The sequence below is a fragment of the Nematostella vectensis genome, chromosome 1, assembly GCF_932526225.1.
Source record: "Nematostella vectensis chromosome 1, jaNemVect1.1, whole genome shotgun sequence".
NCBI classification, from domain to species: Eukaryota; Metazoa; Cnidaria; class Anthozoa; order Actiniaria; family Edwardsiidae; genus Nematostella; species Nematostella vectensis.
The window spans coordinates 19,433,433-19,456,899 of NC_064034.1; the positions used below are offsets into that span (position 1 = coordinate 19,433,433).

General features: G+C 38.2%; 1 protein-coding gene across 1 annotated transcript; it reads right to left on the reverse strand.

The window, feature by feature from the left end:
• Positions 1-269: 269 nt before the first annotated feature.
• LOC5507659 (F-BAR domain only protein 2) lies at positions 270-22,994 on the reverse strand. Its single transcript, XM_048724722.1, has 26 exons — positions 22,836-22,994; positions 22,581-22,672; positions 22,402-22,476; positions 20,373-20,514; positions 19,596-19,667; positions 19,019-19,099; positions 18,515-18,539; positions 17,567-17,646; positions 17,052-17,150; positions 16,401-16,711; positions 15,696-15,726; positions 15,492-15,552; positions 15,337-15,387; positions 14,832-14,956; positions 14,616-14,640; positions 14,450-14,528; positions 13,866-14,089; positions 13,535-13,705; positions 13,073-13,212; positions 12,281-12,702; positions 10,538-10,693; positions 10,070-10,199; positions 9,748-9,947; positions 8,779-8,843; positions 7,648-7,806; positions 270-1,631 (listed from the first exon to the last, which is right to left on the reverse strand). Exons 1-26 carry the CDS (start codon positions 22,860-22,862, stop codon positions 1,609-1,611), a joined length of 3,066 nt encoding a protein of 1,021 aa, XP_048580679.1. The 5' UTR covers positions 22,863-22,994; the 3' UTR covers positions 270-1,608.
• Positions 22,995-23,467: the final 473 nt, after the last annotated feature.

The following is a 23,467-nucleotide window of genomic DNA, read 5'->3' on the forward strand; positions in this document are numbered from 1 at the left end:
ATTTACAAAAGAAGTCTGAGGGTGGGGGGTGGGGGGTATGCAATACAGGGGAGAGGGGGGGGTAGATTCTTTTTTTTTCTTTCTGTTTTCTTACAAGTTTTATAGCCTGCCTCTCCTCCGGTTGCCTTTTGAGAACCCTCCCAGCCAGCGCCCCCCCCCCCCCCCAAAAAAAAAAAAAAAAATAACATAAAAATAAAATAAAAATTGCATTAGAAAGTCATTGCTATTATCAGAATAGACAGTATTGTTGACAGGCTGTTTAGCCTTGATTTTTTCAAGTAATGCAAAACTTTATTTTCATTTACATCTTTTTCTACAAAGATCTATTTGTTTGCAGAATTCACATGACACAGTTGCTATAATATTCAACTGTTTGCATAAAATAAAATTTTGAAGGTAAAAAGCTACAATTGACCATACCACACCTCCAAGTAAGACAAAATCTTAGAGCTACAAGAATAACCAATTTACACTTTTTCTTATTGCCTGAAGGCTAGAAGTGTATTGTTGTGTTGGTATGCATGTTAACTCATCAACTCACCAATTTAAAGCAATGCTCTTTCATTATAATTTTCCAAGGTCCCTCTTATTGCCAAATAAAGATTATGGATTATTTCAGCTCTGCTTTATCAAAGCAAAACCAACATTGCACAACCATCAACTCATACATTTTCTATAAAATAACAAGGTTTTGAGCTGCTTGCTTGAACTCTCCAACGTTTGAACAACTTCAACAGAAAAAATATCACCCCTCTACTTAAAAAAAGGTTTTAGAAGAATCTGTCCAAGCTAGGAAGCAAACATTTGTGAATATTTAATAAACCCCTCACATAGCCATCACATGAAAAAAAAATATATGATTGCTGTTTGAAATATAAAAGGTTGCTGTTTGAATAAACTAGGATACCCCCGGGGGGACTCCCTATACCAAGATGACAGGGATGCTCGTAGTACCTTTAAGGGGTAAAAATCTTGGGTTTGGTGCCTTTTAGGGGGTTGGAGTTCAAGCGCTTGCATTCTTTTTTGACACGGTACCTTTAAGGGTTCAGAACAAGCTGCTACTTCGGTATAAAAAAAGGTTAATGAAATGGATGTAAATGCTTTTCAACTACAAATGTACTTTGGTATGTTGTTCGTTGGTACCTTTTAGGGGTAAAAAGTGGCTTGAGCCACGCCCTTTTTGGTACCTTTAAGGGTAAAAATGAAATTCCCTACAAGCATCCCCGTCATTATAATATTGGAGTCCCCCCCGGGTGCTAACCACATCTATCTAATAAACAAGGACCTCAATTTGTAAAGTAGGTACAAATTGGCAGTCTAGAATAATATTTTTAAGGCTGTAAAAACTTAGGGACCTTGGGAAAAAAACACATGACTTCAGTTAGATAGATGAAAAACTATTTTGTGATTGTTCCAATGCACTTTGAACTGCAATGGATGATTAAAGTGATAATTTAATGAGGCTTATTTTTGATTGTTTTAATGTTTACCGATCCTTCATTAATTTTTACCCTTGCCATTCGGGGCAAGTAATTATAGAGGCTCTATATAAATGTCATTGCAAAATTATCTATTTTTAGGGTAGAAACATGGTGTCCACACGAGAGGCTAGCTCTCTGCAATGTACCTCCCTGTAAAGAACAACAAAAGATTCTTAGACAACTTTTAAAACTATGCCTTTAGTGAATTTTACTCTTCACCTTATTCATTCATATTTTCTGGTGAGGTGCTTATTCACAGGAGGGAGGGGAGGTGGGGGTAGAGCACTTACTTGAGCATTTAACATTATTTTAGTTTTCTTGGATTGGGTGCCTAAACAACAAATGACAACCTATCTTGTTAAAAAGTGTATGGCTGGTGGGGGTAGGGTGGGGGATGGGGTTCCTAACCACCCCTTATCCTAGCGGCATTCATGGGTGGGTGGGGAGGGGGGAGGGGCGAGAGGGGGATTGGGTGCATAACCATCCCTTCCCCTAGTGGTACCTATCCTTGGTTGGTAGTGGTGGGCGGGGGAGGGGGAGGGATAATTTGGTGCATAACCACCCATTTCCCTAGTGGTACCCATGTTGTTAAACACGAAGGCGCGGTATAAAAGGCCGCTTTCCAGGGAAGCATTGGCTCATTTGTCAATCAACCGCAGTGGAGTGAGGATCAAATTCAAGATGGCGGCCCGAGTCAAGTGCAAACTGCAGAGGGGAGAGGTTTCAAATCGCTTCCTGATGTATAAAAATGACAATTCTACCTTCTAGTCCGATAGGATGTGTAAAAAGGAAACTCAGTAGAAATATATATATAAGCGCCTGCACCCGCGAACGGGTATAACACAGTTTGTATTTAACTGTTCTCCGCCCTTTTACGGCGAGCTTCCCTTTGTTTTAAATAAGTTTCATATCTTCTTTTGTCGTATGACGTGCAGATGTTATTTGTGATCGCCCTCCATTCCTTTCTATTATGTACATGATAGTTCCACACTTCAAGGACGCATCCAATTTTGAGGTCTTTTTTCAAAGTGTCCTTGAATCTTAGTTTAGGACGACCAACTGGGCGAGACCCGTGTTCTAGCTCCGAAAATAACAGCTGCTTAGGCACTCTGTCATCGTCCATTCGGCAGAGGTGACCAAGCCAGCGGAGACGATTTCTAGCTAATTTTGTTTCAATATCATCTACGTTTGCGCGACGGAGGACGTCTTCATTGCTTATATAGTCATCCCACTTGATCTTGAGGATTAGGCGTAAATGGCGTTGTTGCAGAGTACGAAGTTCTCTAACTTCATGCTGATATACAGTCCATGTCTCACTACCGTACAATAAGAGAGGCATTAGACATTGATTATAAACAGCGATCTTGGTTGGTACAGTGAGATCACGTGAGTCGAAAACTCTCTTTCGAAGGCGACCATAAGCACATGATACAGCTTGTATACGAGATGTGAGCACCGCTCTCATTGAGCAGTCACTTGACAGGATACTACCAAGGTATTTAAAGTGAGTAACATTGACCAGCTTAATGCCATCAACATAAAAGTCGGCAGTATTACCAATACACATAGTCTCCGTCTTTTTAGTGTTAATGCGCATCCCCATTCTCTTAGCAAGTTCATTGTACGATGTAAGTAAAGACTGCAGACCCTCTGGGGTATCGCTAAATAAGGCGATATCGTCAGCGTACTGTGCCTCCCTGATGAATTCCGTAAGGACTTTTGTTTTTGCTTTGAGCCTGCGAAGATCGAAGAGATTACCATCAAATCGGAATCTTATCTTGATGCTGCAGGTGTGTTCAATTTTATTAAAGGCCAACCAGAGCAGGACAGCAGCGTAGATGCCAAATAGAGTTGGTGCTAACTTACATCCTTGCTTGACGCCACAGTTGTATTCAAATGCTCGAGTTAGCTCTCCGTCTACGATTAGCCTAGCATGAACATCAGAATATAGCTTCTTTATTATACTTATGAACTTTGGTGGGCATCCTAGTTTGCCAAGGATCGAAAAGAGAAGTTCACGATTGACAGTGTCGAAGGCTTTCACAAAGTCTACAAAAACTATATACATGTTGTTACGTTGCTCTCTGGTCTTTTCCATAAGCTGACGAAGAGTGAATATGCCATCAATAGTGCCCCTACCAGCTCGGTACCCTGACTGGGACTGGGGATATATAAATTCCGCAAGCAGCTGTAGTCTTTGCAAGATGATATCTGCGAATATTTTCCCCACGACGCTTAGTAGTGATATTCCCCTGTAGTTTCCACATTCGCTTCTGTCGCCCTTCTTAAATAAAATGGTGATAATTGCATCTTTCCACACTTGAGGAATGATTTCAGACGCCCAGATGATATTAAAGAGGATGAGAAGAAAAGCTCTCAGGCAGCGACCACCATAAAAAAAAAAAAAAAAAAAAGCTACGAAACCATCGTGATTTACGCAAAAAATCTAGCAAACGCATGACCAGAAAACAATGATTCCAAACCTTGAAAAAAGGTTTGAAATTGTTGTTTCAAACCTTTAAAGATATGAAAATGTACTTTTCATATCTTTAAAACTAAGAAAACAGGATTTAAATCTTTGTCCACATAACTGCCGATAGAAGTAATGCAGGCCTTCTATAGAATAGATGTTGCTTGTAGATCAAATCTTGCTTTCCTTTGTTGTTTTGTGGTGTGTGAAGTTTTAATTCTATTTACAAGCTAATATAAGTTGGAATTCTTAAGTATACATATGTAGTAAATGGTAGGTTTTTTTTTATTGTTGGGATCTTTCTATCAATACACATAAATCATCAGAGAAAGCAGTCCCTTATTTGTATTCTAGTAATGTTAACTAACAGTTTAGTAAATATTTCTAAATTAATTGGGGGCCAAACTTGAATGTTGAATCTATTATATATAGTTTCTAATTAATTCTATGATTTCATCCTAGCTATACCCAAGAAGCAAGTCATATGGTGGCACATGAATAATCAACAAGATATATTCCTCAAGAAAAAAAGCAGATACATAGACATATACAGTATTAAATTTTCCCTGTTTTAAATCATAAACATTATAAAGGAAACATGTTTTGTTGCTATCAAATTGATTTATGTGCTACTGAAGTGTATAGCTACCAGTCATATTTTATAAACTGCATTATAGATTATACTTTTGAATAAACCAAAATGCTTTCTCTTTTATCCATTCAGTTCAAGACTTCTCATTCTTACAGTAAAAGCAAGTATAGATACAGGGGGATATCCATTGAATAAAAACAGTAAAAGTCATGTCTCTATTTTGTATAATTTAACTTATAAAGTATAAAACATGTTTGGGCAACCCCTTTATAAAACTAAGGATCCAGACTCTTTTTCAACAAATAGAAACACAAAGCTAATTCAATGTTATTATTTGTAGTCACTTATTGTCATCATAGATTGCAAGATACAAATAAAATACTATACAGGTGCATTCTGATCCAAAAAGTAGAAAGATAGACTTAATTTTGGCTCTAACTAACTTGCATATGAGGCATTTCTTTAGTAGCCATGGTTTGGTGTACATATATGTGTTAGTATACAAGCTGAGACATTGTACAAAGGGTTTTCTTCCGTTTTTGTGAGCCAGTTATACACTATAAAAACAAATATAGAAACAAATGTTTTCTTTTATTGTATACCACTCCCTTGATTTGTACAGACAAATAGCGTCCCATTTTATTGGGACGGTACTAAGCCCTTCTTTTAACCCTGCATATGATAAATAAGCACGAGGGCACAATGGTCTATAACTAAGTGCTCTCCAAGAAATCCAGTTGACTGCACTATACTCCCTATTCAAACAGGTCTACCTAGTATGTTTAGTATACTTATAAATGACAGACAGGGTGAGAGTAAGTTGACAAAGTCCCTTAGCCTTTCTTTATGTTCCGGATCAAGAAGTCTGGTACTAACAGCAGGATGGCACCAGAGAAGGACCCAAGGTAATGACCACCCTAGATAATGTAATATCAGAGTTTCACTTGCACATTCCCTGGATGCCGCTGAAATATCTTATGAAACTGGGGTCAGTTGCCGAAGCCTGATCATGGTAAACATGTATTGATCAACTATTAAATTTGGTAAAAAGATAATAAAGATAAATCTTGACAAATTGACTTTCTGTCAAAGTAGAAGTCAACTGGGGCTCAACATCCCCTGACCAGCCCACTACGCCAAATTTTCTTCCTGCTCAGGTAAATGTCAAAACACTTTATGGATGTTTGGTTAATTCTTAAACATATGTACAACAGCAGATAGGCACACTTTGCATTTTCGTTTTACACCTGTTGCAGCAACAAGTAGAAATAATGGCTTCACTAGAATAAGTTTTACTTATAAATAATAATAATAATAATATATATATATATATATATATATATAAAATGATGGTTGAGGCTTTCATAGAAAGTGCTCAATACTCGAAGGTAGAGCGGTGTATAGTGTTGGTTTGAGAAAAATACAAACTACATAGGTTTCCCTACAGGTCTGTTTCGTGGTTGCCCACTCATCAATCCCCTGATGAGTGGGCAACCATGAAACAGACCTGTAGGGAAACCTATGTAGTTTGTATTTTTCTCAAACCAACACTATATATATATATATATATATATATATATATATATATATAAAATGATGATTGAAGGCTTTCATAGAAAGTGCTCAATACTCGAAAGTAGAGCGGTGTATAGTGTTGGTTTGAGAAAAATACAAACTACATAGGTTTCCCTACAGGTCTGTTTCGTGGTTGCCCACTCATCAGGGGATTTAATGAGGATATTCCTACCATCGTATATATACTATTAACATTGAAATTTACATAATAATAGACTGATAGTTTTAGCTAAGGCGGTAAGAGGAACAATAGCGAGTTACATTAAATATGCGGGGCGAAAACTAACAGTGCGGAACGTGTGAAAAATTGATAGCGCGAAAATTTAACGGTGACGGGATTAACAGTTCTAATTGTTTCGTAGCAGGGCTTTGTTTCTGTGGCGGCACGAGGACACGAGTTCATTGCGTTTATTTAGAGTTGATAGTTTGGGTTGGCAGATGATCGTCAGCTTTTCCTTGAGGCAGAGGTTGCAACGCTTAGTGGTACTGTTGTAGGCGGAGTGGGAAGAAAGAATGCGCCATGAAATAAAGTACTCAATCATGTTGTCCTTGAGAGTCCAGACGTGTTTGCTGAGTTCGGTGGAGTTTCTGTGTTTGGCGTGTCGGAATGATGCGGTGTGGTTTCTGTACCTATATATATATATAGTCGTAATGTCCTGCTTTGTTGTGTGCTATTTCAGTACAGAACTTACAAAAACACATATTATTTTCTGCAATGTCTTTTCTTCCTTTCTTCCTTTGCTCTTCTCCCCATTTTTGGTGCTTCTTTCGAGAGTACAATGCTCTTCATTATTTCACCGAATGTCTGATTGAAATACGAATGCAACTGGCCAAGAAAAGTGTGAAGAAATGAGGCAAAATCGCTCAACGAAACATGTTTTTTAAACACGCTAAGAATGGCAAAATATATAGCTCTCTTTGTACCCCATTGCACGCATAATCCCCTAGGATAGACTGCTAAGCAATAACTGTGGTCATTGCGGGCCCAAGCTCACCAAATCCTTCCATAGGAGAGTCGGGAAGGTATACATACCAAAAATGGCATCGAAGGGAAAGGCGGGAGATTTGAAATTGTGCCGTAAATGTACGAATTCTAAGACAAATATACATTTCTCGCTGCCAAGAAAGGCTTGAAGTTCAAATCAAACATATCTTTTCTTTCATTTGGGAGTTTTTTTATTCGTTGGATATCAAATCATTAGATTTGGGGGCATTCTTTATTGATTGGGCTCGTAACGATAATGGCCGCCATGTTGGACTTTCTCTCTATTTGAAAAATGGGGGCGGGGCTTAGGCCTTTTTATACCGCGCCTTCGTGTTTAAGAAATCTGTGGCTGGTAGTGGTGGGCGGGGAGGGGGGAGGGGGACTGGGTGCATAACCATCCCTTCCCCTAGTGCTACCTATCTTGCTAAGAAGGCTATGGCTGGTAGTGTTGGTGGTGGTGGTGGGGGGGGGGGGGGAATAGGGGGTTCACAGGTATAACCATCTCACACCCTATTCAAAAACACAACTGGTGGTGTTATTTTACCTGATGAAAATTTTTTCTTGACCAGAGAGAGTCGGTAATCTTCACTTTTTAGTTCAAAATTCAGTTTTGAGATTGTTGCACCATTACATGTAAACTGCACAGCAATCCTTGATGGCGTACTTGGCCCCCCAGACAAATCAAACTTGGCCCTCATGGAGCCTGAAGTACAAAATTTGATATTATTTGGACATTTGACATTATATGAAGTGATTTATCATACATACAGTAACTTAAAGATGGACCCGCGGTTAAAAAGGCACGACCTGGTCCAAGTTGTCATCCCTGCTCGACCATGTAAAGTGCAGAGCTCCGTAAATAGCGAGAAAGCAGATCCTTAGATCAATTTTGATCATTTCAAAGTTGAAAATAATTTACTGTATACACAAGGTATTAACATACAAAAATCGTGATTGCAAATAAAATTTAAAAAACAGTGCACGCTCATTTGAAATGATGCTATTCTTTTGCGCACGCATGGAAATAACAAAACTTGTAAACTTTTTTCCTTCAAATTCTCTCCGTTCTCTATTTCTTGTCTGTCCAATCACCAGAAAAGATTGAACATTTAGTTGTCTTTGCAATATTCAGGACATTATTTTGAACTTGATCATATCTGTTTTGCTTCTTTTTATGGAGCTCTGCACTCAACAAAGTCTAAAAAGATTGACGATTTGGACCAGGCACACACTCACATAGTGCAGGTCCAGACCCGTACCCAGGGGGGGTGCAAGGGGTGCGCACGCATCCCCCCCACACAACGGCCGAAGGTCCACTTTCGGTTTTCAATAGGCGTGCCCTTTTGTAGATTAAACTATAAAGCATAAGCTACATTACTCTGGTTTGTAGCCAAATCCGAAATAAACGTTTCTTGGAGATACTCCAAAGGCACAAAACATCCCTCTTTGTTCTTTCGGAGGTGGTTAGATTTTTACCAGAGAACTCACCCACCACCCCAGGAAAAATTAGGTCCACTTTTTTGGATTCTGCACCCCCCCAAGAAAAATCCTGGGTATGGGCCTGAGGTCCTTGTTTAACATCGCAAAATGTACCAGCTTTGTGCAGTAAAACCATAACTCCCAAAGATGGCTCCCCCTGGCCACTGGGTGCACCCTACAATGGATAAATACTGACCATCTGGCTCTTGGCTACTTGAAATTTCTGGTATAACCCAAACAGCTCTTTCATTCTCTGCAGACCTAAGGAAACAGGAGATCAGACATTAGCTATGATGCATGACAAAACAAAAAATCAGACATTAGCTATGATGCATGACAAAACAAGAGATCAGACATTAGCTATGATGCATGACAAAACAAGAGATCAGAGAAGCTTCATTAGTTTTGGAGCTTGATTTAAAGAAAATGGATTAATAAGTGTTGAGGATGTTAATAATGGTGCAGAAATGGTGGACCTGCATCTGGCAACAATGCAACACTAATGATGGAAATGACGAATAATGTTTATGGCCATAGTGGTAACATTCATGATGGTGATGAAGATGATGATGATGATGACAATGATTATGTTCATGGTGATTATGATATGGTTATGATGATAATGTTGTGATAAAATGGTGGTAATGACAACAATGTCATCATGAAATGCTGTTTATGATGATGATGTCATCATGAAATGGTGCCATTATATGGTATTAAAGATGACAATAATTGCATTTAAGATGATTATGATCTGGTTAAAGTACTTATCTTTATTGTTTGTCCTCGCCTACACACACACCCAAAAGACAAAGACAGGAGAGCTGTTACGGCCTAGCCAATAACAGCGTTCTCCTTCAGCCTAACCAATAACAGTGGTCTCCTTCAGCCTAACCAATAACAGCGGTCTCCTTCATCCTAACCAATAACAGCGGTCTCCTTCAGCCTAACCAATAAAAGTGGTCTCCTTCAGGCTAACCAATTACAGCGGTCTCCTTCAGCCTAACCAATAACAGTGGTCTCCTTCATCCTAGCCAATAACAGCGGTCTCCTTCAGCCTAACCAATAACAGCAGTCTCCCTCAGCCTGACCAATAACAGCGGTCTCCTTCAGCCTAACCAATTACAGCGGTCCCCTTGTATAGCTGTATGTATAGTTAACTTACCAAGTAGCAGATGGTTTTGACTGCATGATAGTGACTCCACCATTCACTGGAGCAATGATGGACACGTTGCTAAGAGGACAGGGTGCCGACATGCATGACGAGTTGTACCTGTAGTCAATCCGTATGTTGGTGGTAGGTTGTTCACATTTCCAGTAACTGCAAAGCTGAAGTGGTGTCGATTGTATACCTGATGTATGTACCTTAGAAAGAGAGAGAGAGATACAAATATCAGGGTTATTAAAAAACATATATATCCAGGTTTAGATTTCAGCTTATAATTATGCAGTTTTATTTTTTAATGCAGCAGATATGCTATGCTTACCTCATATTTCATTATATCTATGTTATAATATGCAGATGAAGTAGCCTCTAGCTGCTTTCGAAGGTGCTCAATAAGTGACGGCATGATGAATTTATAACTGACGATATCTCCACCACTCAACTGGCCCTCACTGTAAATAACAGTATGAGGAGGATTAGATGGATATAGCAACACATTACCAACCAAAAATAAGATACGGTAGTAAAAAATACACATTAGCTAGGGGTGTTGCAAGCAATCAAATGTCAGGGGATAATTGGGCTGGAAGAGATGGCAGCAACATCTATATGCCATGAGCATAAGCACCCACACAATAGGTTTATACCTGAATATAAGTGATTAGTTTTGGAGGATTTGTGAGATCCATAACTTACTCCAGACCATTGGTGTATACCTGAATATAAATGATTTGTTTGGAAGGATCTGTAAGATCTATTAGCCTACCCCAGACTATAGGTGTTTACATACCTTAATATAAGTGATTTGTTTGGAAGGATTTGTTCTAATGATGATGTGCCCTTGATCTGGAATGTAAGCAGTGGGGAGGATTCTCTATTGCATAAGCGTGTGACCAAGCTTGCAGGGAACGACACTGTGATGTCTCCAGTCACCTTCACCATGCACCTGTAGCACAGATAGGCACAAGAACAGGTATAACAAATCAAGGTGAAGGGTGTTGCGATAACACACAAAGGGTTGGTCAAGGTGATGGGTGTTGCCATAATACACAAAGGGTTGCTCAAGGTGATGAGTGTTGTGATAACAGAGAAAGGGTTGCTCAAGGTGATGAGTGTTGTGATAACACAGAAAGGGTTGATCAAGGTGATGGGTGTTGCCATAATACACAAAGGGTTGATCAAGGTGATGAGTGTAGTGATAACACAGAAAGGGTTGATCAAGGTGATGAGTGTTGCGATAATACACAAAGGGTTGATCAAGGTGATGGGTGTTGCGATAACACAGAAAGGGTTGATCAAGGTGATGGGTGTTGCCATAATACACAGAAAGGGTTGATCAAGGTGATGAGTGTTGTGATAACACATAAAGGGTTGATCAAGGTGTTGGGTGTTGTTATAACATACACAGGGTTAATCAAGGTGATGGGTGTTGCCATAATACACAAAGGGTTGATCAAGGTGTTGGGTGTTGTGATAACATACAAATGGTTGGTCAAGGTGATGGGTGTTGCCATAATACACAGAAAGGGTTGATCAAGGTGATGAGTGTTGTGATAACATACAAATGGTTGGTCAAGGTGATGGGTGTTGCCATAATACACAAAGGGTTAATCAAGGTGATGGGTGTTGCGATAATACACAAATGGTTGGTCAAGGTGATGAGTGTAGTGATAACACATAAAGGGTTAATCAAGGTGATGGGTGTTGCAATAATACACAAAGGGTTGATCAAGGTGATGAGTGTTGTTATAATACACAAAGGGTTGATCAAGGTGATGGGTGTTGCCATAACACACAAAGGGTTGATCAAGGTGATGGGTGTTGCCATAACATACAAATGGTTGATCAAGGTGATGGGTGTTGCCATAATACACAAAGGGTTAATCAAGGTGATGGTTGTTGTGATAACATACAAATGGTTGATCAAGGTGATGGGTGTTGCCATAATACACAAAGGGTTGATCAAGGTGTTGGGTGTTGCCATAATACACAAAGGGTTGATCAAGGTGATGGGTGTTGCCATAATACACAAAGGGTTGATCAAGGTGATGGGTGTTGCCATAACACACAAAGGGTTGATCAAGGTGATGGGTGTTGCCATAATACACAAAGGGTTATTCAAGGTGATGGGTGTTGCCATAATACACAAAGGGTTGATCAAGGTGATGGGTGTTGCCATAATACACAAAGGGTTGATCAAGGTGTTGGGTGTTGTTATAACATACACAGGGTTAATCAAGGTGATGGGTGTTGCCATAATACACAAAGGGTTAATCAAGGTGATGGTTGTTGTGATAACATACAAATGGTTGATCAAGGTGATGGGTGTTGCGATAATACACAAAGGGTTAATCAAGGTGATGGGTATTGCCATAATACACAAAGGGTTGATCAAGGTGATGAGTGTTGTGATAACACAGAAAGGGTTGATCAAGGTGATATCAAATAAGACAAAGAAACCTGCAGGAACAAGAAACACCAATTGTAATGTGTTGTTCATGATTAATGCAGAGGAAAATTTAGTCTCTCTCACCCTTTCTGGTCGTTGCTTCTAAAGAATGCATTTACGGATTCTATAAAAGCAACCGCGATAGGGAAGCCTTCTTCTCTCCTCCCAGATGTCTTTATACTTGGCATGGCACCAACAGTCTTTGACCTGTGCAAGCCAGCAGCCTCCTCAGACCTACTGCTTGACTCTTCTGAGTTGAGTGACGTTGTTGTGGATGCCTTGGACATAGTCTTGACCTCGGTCTTAGGGGAAGAAGCATCCAGCAGAGGCATAGACCCCACATAACTGACTTTGGATGGAGTATTTGGGCTTTTGGGTGTTTCGTCTGAATCATTTGTGTTGTCTTGAGATGCAAAGCCCACCATTGACGAGAAAAGCTCTTGTGAGTATGACATGGAGTTCTGACTTGAGGAAGTTTGTGGCAAGGTGAAGCCTACTGGCTTTTTCTGGAATAGAAATGTGAGTGTGAAATAATTTGTTGGTTATTCATATTTTAGTTGGGATAGAGGAACACTTGTTTCTTTCTGATCAGTTAACATGTGCTAACTGTGAAATATAAATTAACACCTGGTTGAAATGGTAAGTTTTAGGCCTCTGTGAAAACATTTCTGTATCATCACTGATGTTTCATGCATTAGCCCTTTAGATTTAACAGTAACGCAAACACTTATGTGAAACTACTCTGTTTTCACAGAGAGCTCAAACACACATTTGAACCTATGCTTTTATCCTACAGTTTGTCTGTAGTTTGTAGTTTGTCTGTAGTTGTCCGTCACATCAAATGTGCTGTTTGATACTTTGTCGGAAGGGACATACCTGGTCCCCACGAGGGCGTGGTCTTGCCACAGCCCCTCCCATAGAGGCAGTCCTCCCACCCTCTCCACCAGGAGGTGGCATCATCAGGAATGGCATTGTCTTGGAAGCGTCTTCACCTGTGCTGTTACGCTTCACCAAACCTGTATAACAGCACACAAGTCACCTGACTGGCACTGCCAGTTGAATTATTGGTTTTCTTACTGCTCTGATGAATTTTTCTCTGGGTTCTCCTGTCTTTTGGCCACATGATAAGTATTGTGGCTGCAAAAGGTTTCTTCTAAGCCTTTGAGTCAACATTGTGTTTGCATCTTTGTAATTTAGTATATCAGTTACAAAAAGGTTGTTTACCTTACCAAATTAAATTATTTATTTATGTAGTTTTTAATCAATATTTTCCCTGATTTTTCCTTTTGACTTTATCTAACTATAACAATGCAAGAGTAATTTGTAACTATGTTATACCTAGATTGGCAGGCAGCTCTGGTAATGAGCCAGCTCCGCCCCTTTTGGCCGGCAACGGGGGTGGGGCCACAGACTCATCACTCTTGATGCTTGAGAGACTTGTCACACTTGTCTTCTTCGGTAACACTGGCGGAGTATCCACACCATTACTATTAGGTGTTGATGTATCTCCTGAAGCAGAAACAGCAATCAAATCACTATAAGATTAGAGAGAACGAGAAATAGCAATCAAATCACTATAAGATTAGAGAGAACGAGAAATAGCAATAAAATCACTATCACATAGTGTAGTAGGCAACCTTGTTTTTCTACAGCTTTTCATACCACATACCTATTGTAAATGTCGCAAACCCTGCATGTGTTGGGCTGCCATCATTGAAAGCATTGAAATCTCCTGCCATCCCCTTGGTGCTAGCGTCACTATTAGCAGTGGACTGCATGCTGAGAGGAGACTTAAAGTTAGTGGATGACAGGCTTGATTCACTACTTGGGCTGGCAAGGGAAGGGGAGTTATGTCCAAAGTCAATATCCAACAGATCATCGCTTGATCTTGATCTGAAAACAAATTAATACACCAATCAATAACATGCTAATTTTTCAAAACAATTTCTTTCCTAGAAAAGCATTCCCTTGTTACCAGAGTCTCTGAGCTTCATCACCAAAGAGCCTTGTTATTCTTTCTCATGGCAAGGGGCGTAGCCAGGGGGTGGCCTAGGGCCCCCACCCCTTTTAGCAGCCCAAAATACTGTAAATGTATAAGAAATTATCTAAAATACAGGAGAAAATGCCTTGAAAGTCCCTTTGGAGCCCCCTCCTGTTAAAAATCCTGGCTACGCCGCTGATGCCTATTTAGTAGTGAAGTTTGGAGCCTCTGGTGCCTTGGGTAGGTAAAGCAAGGCATTCATTAGAGCTTACAGTTTGGTGGAGGAGACCTTAGCAGTAATATCACCAGATGTTCTTGCTCTTGATCTGAATGGTTCACTCACATTCAACCCTACGACGACAAAAAACATTTGATTGGTCAAGAGAAATATGGACCTATTTGCAGAAATGAAACAAAAATGATTTTGCACACTCATACCTGAAGAAGAACTTAAATTTTTCCTCTGCAAAAAGGCAGAAATTTGATAAATTATGAGCATTTGTAACGGGCAAATAAATATTGCAAGGCACGATAAATATGCCCCACATGCAACAGACTTATAGAGGACAACAAGGGATACAAAGGGGAAAACACTTGCTCAACAGGTTTGCTAAACAGGTTTGCTTAACAGGTTTGCTAAACAGGTTTGCTCACCATGGATGCTGGGGAGGACAAACTTAGTGATCCTGTGATTTTCTTTATCTCATCCACAGAAGCAGTCGAGGACATGATATCATCCACAGGCTTGATGGTGACTTGGATTCTTCTTGGCTCATCGTCTGAAAAAGAAAGATTTTTTTATCAAAAACACCCTCCAGTTTCACATTAACTATAGCTTCAACAAAAACAATTATCCACCCAGGATAAGCTGGGGGGAGTGTGCAGTCATATGCACAATATGGAAAAGAGAAATATTTGACAATCCTTCAATACGAAATGACCCACTTTTAGGCTGCCATAAGGGGGGAAGGGGGGGGGGAGGCATAGACTCCCCTAGGTATACTCCTGCAGGGCTTACGTTACCTTTTAGAGTAGGGGGTGAAAGTAATTTTATCTTTTTCGCCCAAATAAAACTTAAGTCGACTTTTTAAAAATAAAAGTAGCCGGCGCTTGGTGGAAAATGCTCCAGGTTGGCAGCATAGATTATTGTAAAACACACCTGAATCAGAGTCTGAGTCAGAATCTGAAGAGTTTCCTCCAGACTTTGCGCTTGAGAATTGTCAAGGAAAAAATATTTCAAAATAAAGAACTTTCTTCTTAGTTTAGTGAACAACATATATGTTCTATAAACTTGGTTGGAAATCAAAAGGATATTTTCTGTGTCTGGGGGTCTGATGCGATATCCCTCTTCATCAACCTCAAAGCCAGCAGCAGCCTAAAGGGAGAAAGAGCAGAGTTTTTGAGTATCTAAAATTGACATATAAAAACTAAAATCAGAGAGAACAAGGACAAAGAACAGATAAATATGTCAAAATGACATGCAAATATCATAATATCATAGAGAATAGGGCAACTCACTGCCTCACTTCCTTCACTTGTTGGAGATTCACTGCAGAATAAAAAATACAAGATTATATTTAAGGCTTAGCTTACAGCATTCATTGATCACAATGTTACATTACAGTATTATTATATTATTACAATACACCAAAAACTGGAAATCGACTCTGCCAAATTTTCGTCTTTAATAATTTGGCAGAGTCGATTTCCAGTTTTTGGTGTATTGTATTCATTATTCTGGTACGAGATTGCGACAGTTTGGGCTTTTTGATTCTATTATATTATTACAGTTACAATAGCTACAATTGTACCCTGCATTTGTTACCCTCATTATTGCTATGACATTATGTTATTGCTATTATAATTACAACTAATAACCATGCCCTTCATCATAAACGGTACATTTCATAGGCACTATCATTATTTACTATTACTAACTTAATTTGAATATACAGCTCAGTAGTAACAAATGTGACCTCACGCGAAAACCGACCTAAGAGTTTTCTGTTATTTGGCCAAACTTGCGCCAGCGTTGCGGAATGCTCGTGGCTCGTAAATGGAAAGCTCGCACCCGAGTTGCGGAATGCTTGCGGGACACTAACGGAAAGCTTTGGCCTGCTTTGCGGAAGGCTCTCGGCTCGCGTCCCCGTCGCGGGTTAGCTCGGGGGACGAAAACGGCTCTAAGGTCAGTTTTTACAAAACACGTCATAAATAACTACTTACATTGGTCCATTTTCATGGGGTTCTTGGTCCTGGCTCTGGTTCTGTCCTTTGTCCTTACTCTTCTTGCTTCTTTTCTTTTTCTTATCTTTCTTCTTTTTCTTGTGTGGCAATGGGAAGCTATGAACTGATGGCAACTTATTATTTATGCTTGGAGAGCTGTTTTCGGTGACTGCACTCTCCGGTTGAGCCACATATTCTTCAAATGTAATAACTTCTGGAATGTTCATTCCTGTCCCTTTACTGCGCACAAACTGATCAAGCAGTTTTTCCACAGCCAAGGCTGCGACTTGCTCCCGAAATTCTGTATGAACCTGTAGAGAAAAGATAAACCACAAGTTTTATTAACTCACTGGATGCCAAATTACACACGGAAGCAACAATCTTTGTCAGGGATCTGCATAGCTGTAAAGGCCCAGCTAAACTAGGAGACATGACTGTTTAGTGTGATATAAATGGCATAGTTTCCTAGTTTAGCCACATTTTAGTGTGCGTGACATTTTAGTGTGCAGCAACAACAACAAAAAATTTTCTCTAACTGATGAGAAAAATTATCATTCCCTACAAAATGTGTAGTAGGAGACATGTAGCACACTACACATGTTACCAAAAAATACGATTGAAACGTTGTAGAATACAATATCTAAGTCTCACTTTCTCCATAATCTCCCAGCCAGCCATGTGTGAGCCGATGTATGTCTCCAGGTGACGACTTATAATCTGTAAGTGCTCCTCCTCAATCTGTTGAAATTTCTATAAACAGGTGAACACAAAGAGTTATTAGAATTCAGGTTTTTCTTAACTTCACTTTAATAAATAATTTACAGCCAACTTTTAGATACAGTAGTCAATGCCTACCATAATAAAGACATACACAAAAACAATTTACAAGGACAATACAAAGGAGATTTATTTACAACAAGAAAGCATCTTTATATAAAAGCAAAATTTGTTGGCTGGGAAGTGATGGATCCTATGGCATAGTTTTTATGTAGTTTCCCCCCCTTAAAAATTCTGGATCTCTCACGCTTAAAATCAATAACTGATTATAGCTGTGTACAAAACACCACTACTGGACATTTACTTTTTTTTCTTACTGTATGTGCATGGCAAACAAATTACTATATGGCTAAATCAATTATTTCAATTGATGGCAAAAATGTACTCACTCGACAAGTGTCCACCATCTTGTCATGAAAGTCATTTCTGATGATTTCCCTCTTCTCAACCAGTGCCTTGTATTCTTCAGCTACAGAACAGCATAAAAGCAATGATGGTTAATGCTTGTAGCTTATGAATTAGCCCCAGTACAGCATGGAAAAGTGCTGATGGTTAATGCTTGTAGCTTATGAATTAGCCCCAGTACAGCATGGAAAAGTGCTGATGGTTAATGCTTGTAGCTTATGAATTAGCCCCAGTACAGCATGGAAAAGTGCTGATGGTTAATGCTTGTAGCTTATGAATTAGCCCCAGTACAGCATGGAAAAGTGCTGATGGTTAATGCTTGTAGCTTATGAATTAGCCCCAGTACAGCATGGAAAAGTGCTGATGGTTAATGCTTGTAGCTTATGAATTAGCCCCAGTACAGCATGGAAAAGTGCTGATGGTTAATGCTTGTAGCTTATGAATTAGCCCCAGTACAGCATGGAAAAGTGCTGATGGTTAATGCTTGTAGCTTATGAATTAGCCCCAGTACAGCATGGAAAAGTGCTGATGGTTAATGCTTGTAGCTTATGAATTAGCCCCAGTACAGCATGGAAAAGTGCTGATGGTTAATGCTTGTAGCTTATGAATTAGCCCCAGTACAGCATGGAAAGTGCTGATGGTTAATGCTTGTAGCTTATGAATTAGCCCCAGTACAGCATGGAAAGTGCTGATGGTTAATGCTTGTAGCTTGTGAACCAGCTACAGTACATCTTACATAGCAACGGTAGTAAATACCTGTGACACTTCATCATATGGACCACAACAAATAAGAGAGCCTAGACAACATTATTCAATAATATTTGTCATTGTCAATTACTTTTTCTGGCTAATTTGTAGTTATAACAGCAAGGCATACAACAGCATTTAGAGCACAAGAAAAAAAACAGTTCGAAGCAATAATAAAAACATACCTGCTTTTTTCATTTTTGCTTCAGCCTGAAAACAAATAAAGAATAAAGAAAATAAATGGTAAACTTAGTTTTACTGTTTAATGGAACATTTCCACATTACTTTTCTTACTCATGGTTTCACAAGTTGTGCTGTAGAACAGGGCCCTGAAGGGGGAGTCAAAAACCTGTTTCCCGGTCATTATTCTCGCAAAATCCTGGTGGCTATTCTTTTATACTGTAAACAGGGGAGGGGAGGCCTTAAAAAGAGCCTAAATTTAAAAGGGTTAGGAGTCTTAGGAAGTGACGTCCGCTGAGCAGTAAGGTTTGAAGTTTGATGCTGTTAAAAAGCTCTTAAAATGCGGTAAATTATATATATTAACAACATTTTCAGCATAAAAAATAAGCGATTTAGAAAAAATTCCCTTACCGTTGCAGTATGTTAATTACCGTACCCGGTAGATAAATCCCAGCTCCCGTTTTACCCTCGCAAAAGAGTGGGTGTAACAAATGTACTATAGGTTATACCTTCTCTAACTCTTTGGTACTTGTTCCATCACGCTTGTTCCTTTCAAATTCCTGGCATCTTGCATAATATGTTTCTTTTGCCTAGAACATATTTGTCATATACAGTATATACAAAATAAAGAATCTAAAAACAAAATACAAGATTACGAAGGGCTATCAGTTAAAAGGTTAAATCCTTTTCAGCAGACAAAAATATCCAAGAAATGAAAAAAAAAATTCCATTCTTTTATAACTTTTACAATTATATTTATATTTTTTTCGGAGTGGGGATGAATTTAGTAAAAAGTTAGGGGGTGCTTTTTTTAGGCTCCTCTTGTGCTACCAGGATATCAGAGGTTTGTAGATTCACTACTTTATAGCTTGCAATGACACAGTGCAGCTTTCAGCCTTTGATATTTCTGCTATAACACCCCCCTCCCCTTCTTGCCAATGACACTACAAGACTGTAAAGAGATTAACAGGTGATTCCAAAATATGCCCTAATCCCTACTTATTAAATCCACTGTGTATGAAAACTCTCATCATGCAAGTTGCAGAGAGAGTTACTACTCTCATCTGATCTGGTCATGTTTTTTACCTTTGTCAAGGCTGCAGTCATTGTCTGTATCGTCTGAACAATCTCTGCAGTGGTTGTGAACTCATCTTTAGCCTTCAAGTTTAAAAGTGCTAATGTTAGATCTTTATACATAACATCATAGGTGATAACATAATAACTCAGTTTAAAGCTTATTTCAAACAAATAGCATGTCTTTTGTTGCAACCCTGTTTTTAGTTGTAGTCTCAATACTTCCAACATTCCACTGGATAGCCTGTCACTTTACAGTAGAATTTAAGCCTTTTCAAATATAGATATATTTTCATTTTATTTAAGTCATTACATGTATTTTGAGGCACTGTGGAATTTTCTTACTAGCTCTCAATATAAAGAAAGTTTACCTTATCTATAATAATTTTTTAAAAATGAAAAGTGTCAAATCCAATGGACTTGGAAATGAAATAAACATTAAACTAGAATAATAGAATAGTTTGATCAACCATAGAAAAGCCAAGTCTAGCAAACACAATTCCATGAATGATTATTCTTTAACATTTTATAATTTTATTCAAACTTGAATATGTCATAAGCATCATAATATGGGTAATAAAATAGCCAGACCAACCTTGAAAGGCTTAGTTTAGCAAGCACATTTCCATTAATAGAAATAAGCTTTGCAATACATTGCTTTAATCTAGAAGTGAAAACAATTCCCCATCATGGTTATGTTACACATGATTTAATACCTGCAATATTTTCCAATAAACTCCTTCACTGTTTATCCATTTAACACTAATGCTTCCAGATAATTGAGCTTACCGCTTTATGTCTCTCCTTTTGTTTATCCCCATATTCCTTGATTTCTTTCACAAGCTCTTGTAACCTGACAACTACCTGATGATGTGCATTCGACAGTTTCTCGGTTGCAACCCTCAAAACGCCCCATAATGGCTCAAATGTCCTGCAGAAAAGAAGGTCAATTGCTATAATAAAAAGAAAAGCGGCAATGACAAGAAAGATTTGGCCAGATAACTGACTCTCTAGCTCCATTCTTAGTTAATTTGTTATTCACAATGAAATAGTAATAAGAAGGATTTGCTGTTTGTGTATGGCAGCAAACCTGGCTTTCGTATTTTTAGAATGTGGTTAGCCATACCACAATTGTGGTTAACCTCTATTACCCATCTAGAAGTTTAAATGCTGGTATAACTGCCGTAGGTTGAATAGATTAAAGGGCAGTTTAATAAGTGCTAGTAATAACAGGCCATTTGGAGTATAATAATAACATAATAATAACATATCCTTGGGACTTTGTTATCTCTAAGAACCACTATGAGAAACTTAGCAGGCCACTCTGTCATCTCCTAGCCATTAAAAAAAAACACCCTTTTCAGTGAAACTTAGTAATCATAGGATTCTTATTCAATCAAACATTACTGTCTTTTTTTTGGGGAAAAAAAAGTCATTTTTCCTTTAATTGATGTAATAAAGAAAAACTAATATTAGGTTAATAAAATCAACAATATGGTACAAATGTGTAATAAAGTAAAATTCAATAAGTACTGTATTATAGTACTTTATATAGTAATTAAATTTTAAAGTACTAAAGAACTACTATATATAGAAAAATAACATATCGAACAGCTTGAATTATAATCATACTGTGGATCCCTAGCATTGAGATAAAACCTAGTGGCATTCAAAACTTGTCTATTGTTTTCTGAATTTGAATAACATTAATGTATTAGAGATATATTATTATTATTTTAATCTTATCACTTCACATTTAACAATCATATATAACCAGGAAGCCCCGAGGGATTCAGAAGGTATTTAACTCCTTAGGAAAGAAACACTATAGGTATTAAAATTTTCAATTTGACTTGAAAGGTCAGACACATCAGGGAATAACAACAACAGAAGTGGCTATTGAGTAACTGCCATAAGCATATAGAATGAAAACTTTAGCCAGCCAATCATGATAATAAATGGAAACAATGGATGCTTGTTATAACTACAGGTAATATTAGAGCAATGATGCATAGCTTGTAGTCTTTGTGTATTAATTAAAATATTCACAATAATGCACATTGCATAATCATTTTTTTACAGACATTATTACGATATGCCAATGACTTTTTGGTAGTAACTTTTAGGTAGAAGACATAATGCCGACTGCCATTTACAAATAATCAAGAATTATAATTCACTGCAATTGTTTAGACATAATTGATGTCAACAAAATGGTATTAAATTCATCAAGTGAAACATTTATGACGCTAAAATCGGAACAAACTATTTCCGGACTACGTGCATCGAATATATAGATTTATGCGTTGAGAATATTATTAATTTTTTATTCTAAATTAGAGTTGGTAATTTCAGAGATGATAAAGTATGGCTTATTTGTTAGCCCAAAGGAAGGTCTTTATTAGATTTAACAGTTTGTTCAGAAAATTCCAAAGTTCTTAAAAATTATAACACTCGCACTAGAGAATCTCAGATATGTCACTGTAAAAAAAGATGAATTATCCTTTCAAAACAAGCAATCTTGATAGGGGCCAAGAAATGAATTGGTCACAGAATTTTTGCATCTCAGTATGCATAAAGTAGAGACCGGCGAGCAACATTAACAAAGCAAAATCGCAAAATAACACAACAACATCAAATTGGCACCAAACAAAACAAGAAGTTTAAACAACTGACATATCGAAACATGCATTTATTATAGGCCAAGCGACCCTTATATTCTAGAAGACTTATCTCGATATTGGGAGGCAATACAGCTAGGGCTAGAAAATGGGTTTATTTATTTTCGATCTCATACGAAATAGCTGCTAACTCTTACCCAAGTTGAGAGGCGGAGCATGCTGATTTCGCCAGCTTAACCAATGATTTACAATAGTTCTCTTCGATAGCGGATCTGCAATAAACACAAAATACTAAATGGTCTCCACAGCGATCGGTCTAGAAATCGAGTTAAATGCGAGATAAGCAGCGTAGTAAAGAGCTGCGAGTAACACCAACCTCTCGCGAATAAACTCTACTAGTTTTGTACTCGCGTTATTCCCATATTTCATGTTATGGTAAAGCACATCGAATCCCGCATTTTTCTCGCCCTGTAAATAAAATAAAGCATCAAGGTCAGGGTTTATTCGGGAAAAGTATCAAAGTAAGATTGATCCGCGCTGTGGAATTGGCAAGACAGCGACTGCAATGAGCTTGACATTTGAGTTCATCTGAAACTTGTAGATAAGGGCTAAGTATTTGTGCAGTTCTTACCCAAAACCGGTCTTCAAACACAATCATGGCGCTAGATATACGGTTCCTAGGGGTCGTTTAGCAGGAATATGTGTTTTAGAAGGTAGGCCATTACTGCTTCAGTATATTCATGGCAGAGGGCTGGTAGAACGGAAATTGGAAACTAGCCCCAGGCTCTTGGATTTTGCACGGTCAACGATGTTGTACCCTCCCCTCTCCGTCAAAACAAATGCGTAAAATCAAAACAATAATAATAACAATAAAATAGTATGGGTAAAAATAATAATAGTAAAAAATAGGCCAAAATAATGATTAAACATGGTCAAATAGTGGTAAAGCAAGACTAAAATAATGATAAATCAAGGCTAAATAATAATAAAACAAGGCAAATATAATAATAAAACAAATCCAAAGAAAACTTTGACGGATGTGTTTTGCTTCAAAAGCCTACATTTCTGTTTTCAAGGCTAGGCAAAGAAGCAAAGAAAGTATACTTATTAGTTTTCAATGATGAAATTGCAATAAATTCCCATTAAAAAGTGGGGTACCCTATCCTTTGGGCTGAGATCAAACTTTTAGAAAAAGTGATATATAGGCTTGTAGATATAGGCTTGTACTTTAGATCTGAGGGAAATGTTCTCATTTCTCTGATT

Excerpts from the sequence above, each read along its gene's own strand:
- LOC5507659 (XM_048724722.1), bottom strand. The coding sequence starts at position 22,862 with ATGATTGTGTTTGAAGACCGGTTTTGG. Across the intron at positions 9,948-10,069 it reads TAGATATAATGAAATATGAG|GTACATACATCAGGTATACA; the intron begins GTAAGCATAGCA and ends TCTCTTTCTAAG. Across the intron at positions 1,632-7,647 it reads CAAGAAAAAATTTTCATCAG|GGAGGTACATTGCAGAGAGC; the intron begins GTAAAATAACAC and ends TGTTCTTTACAG.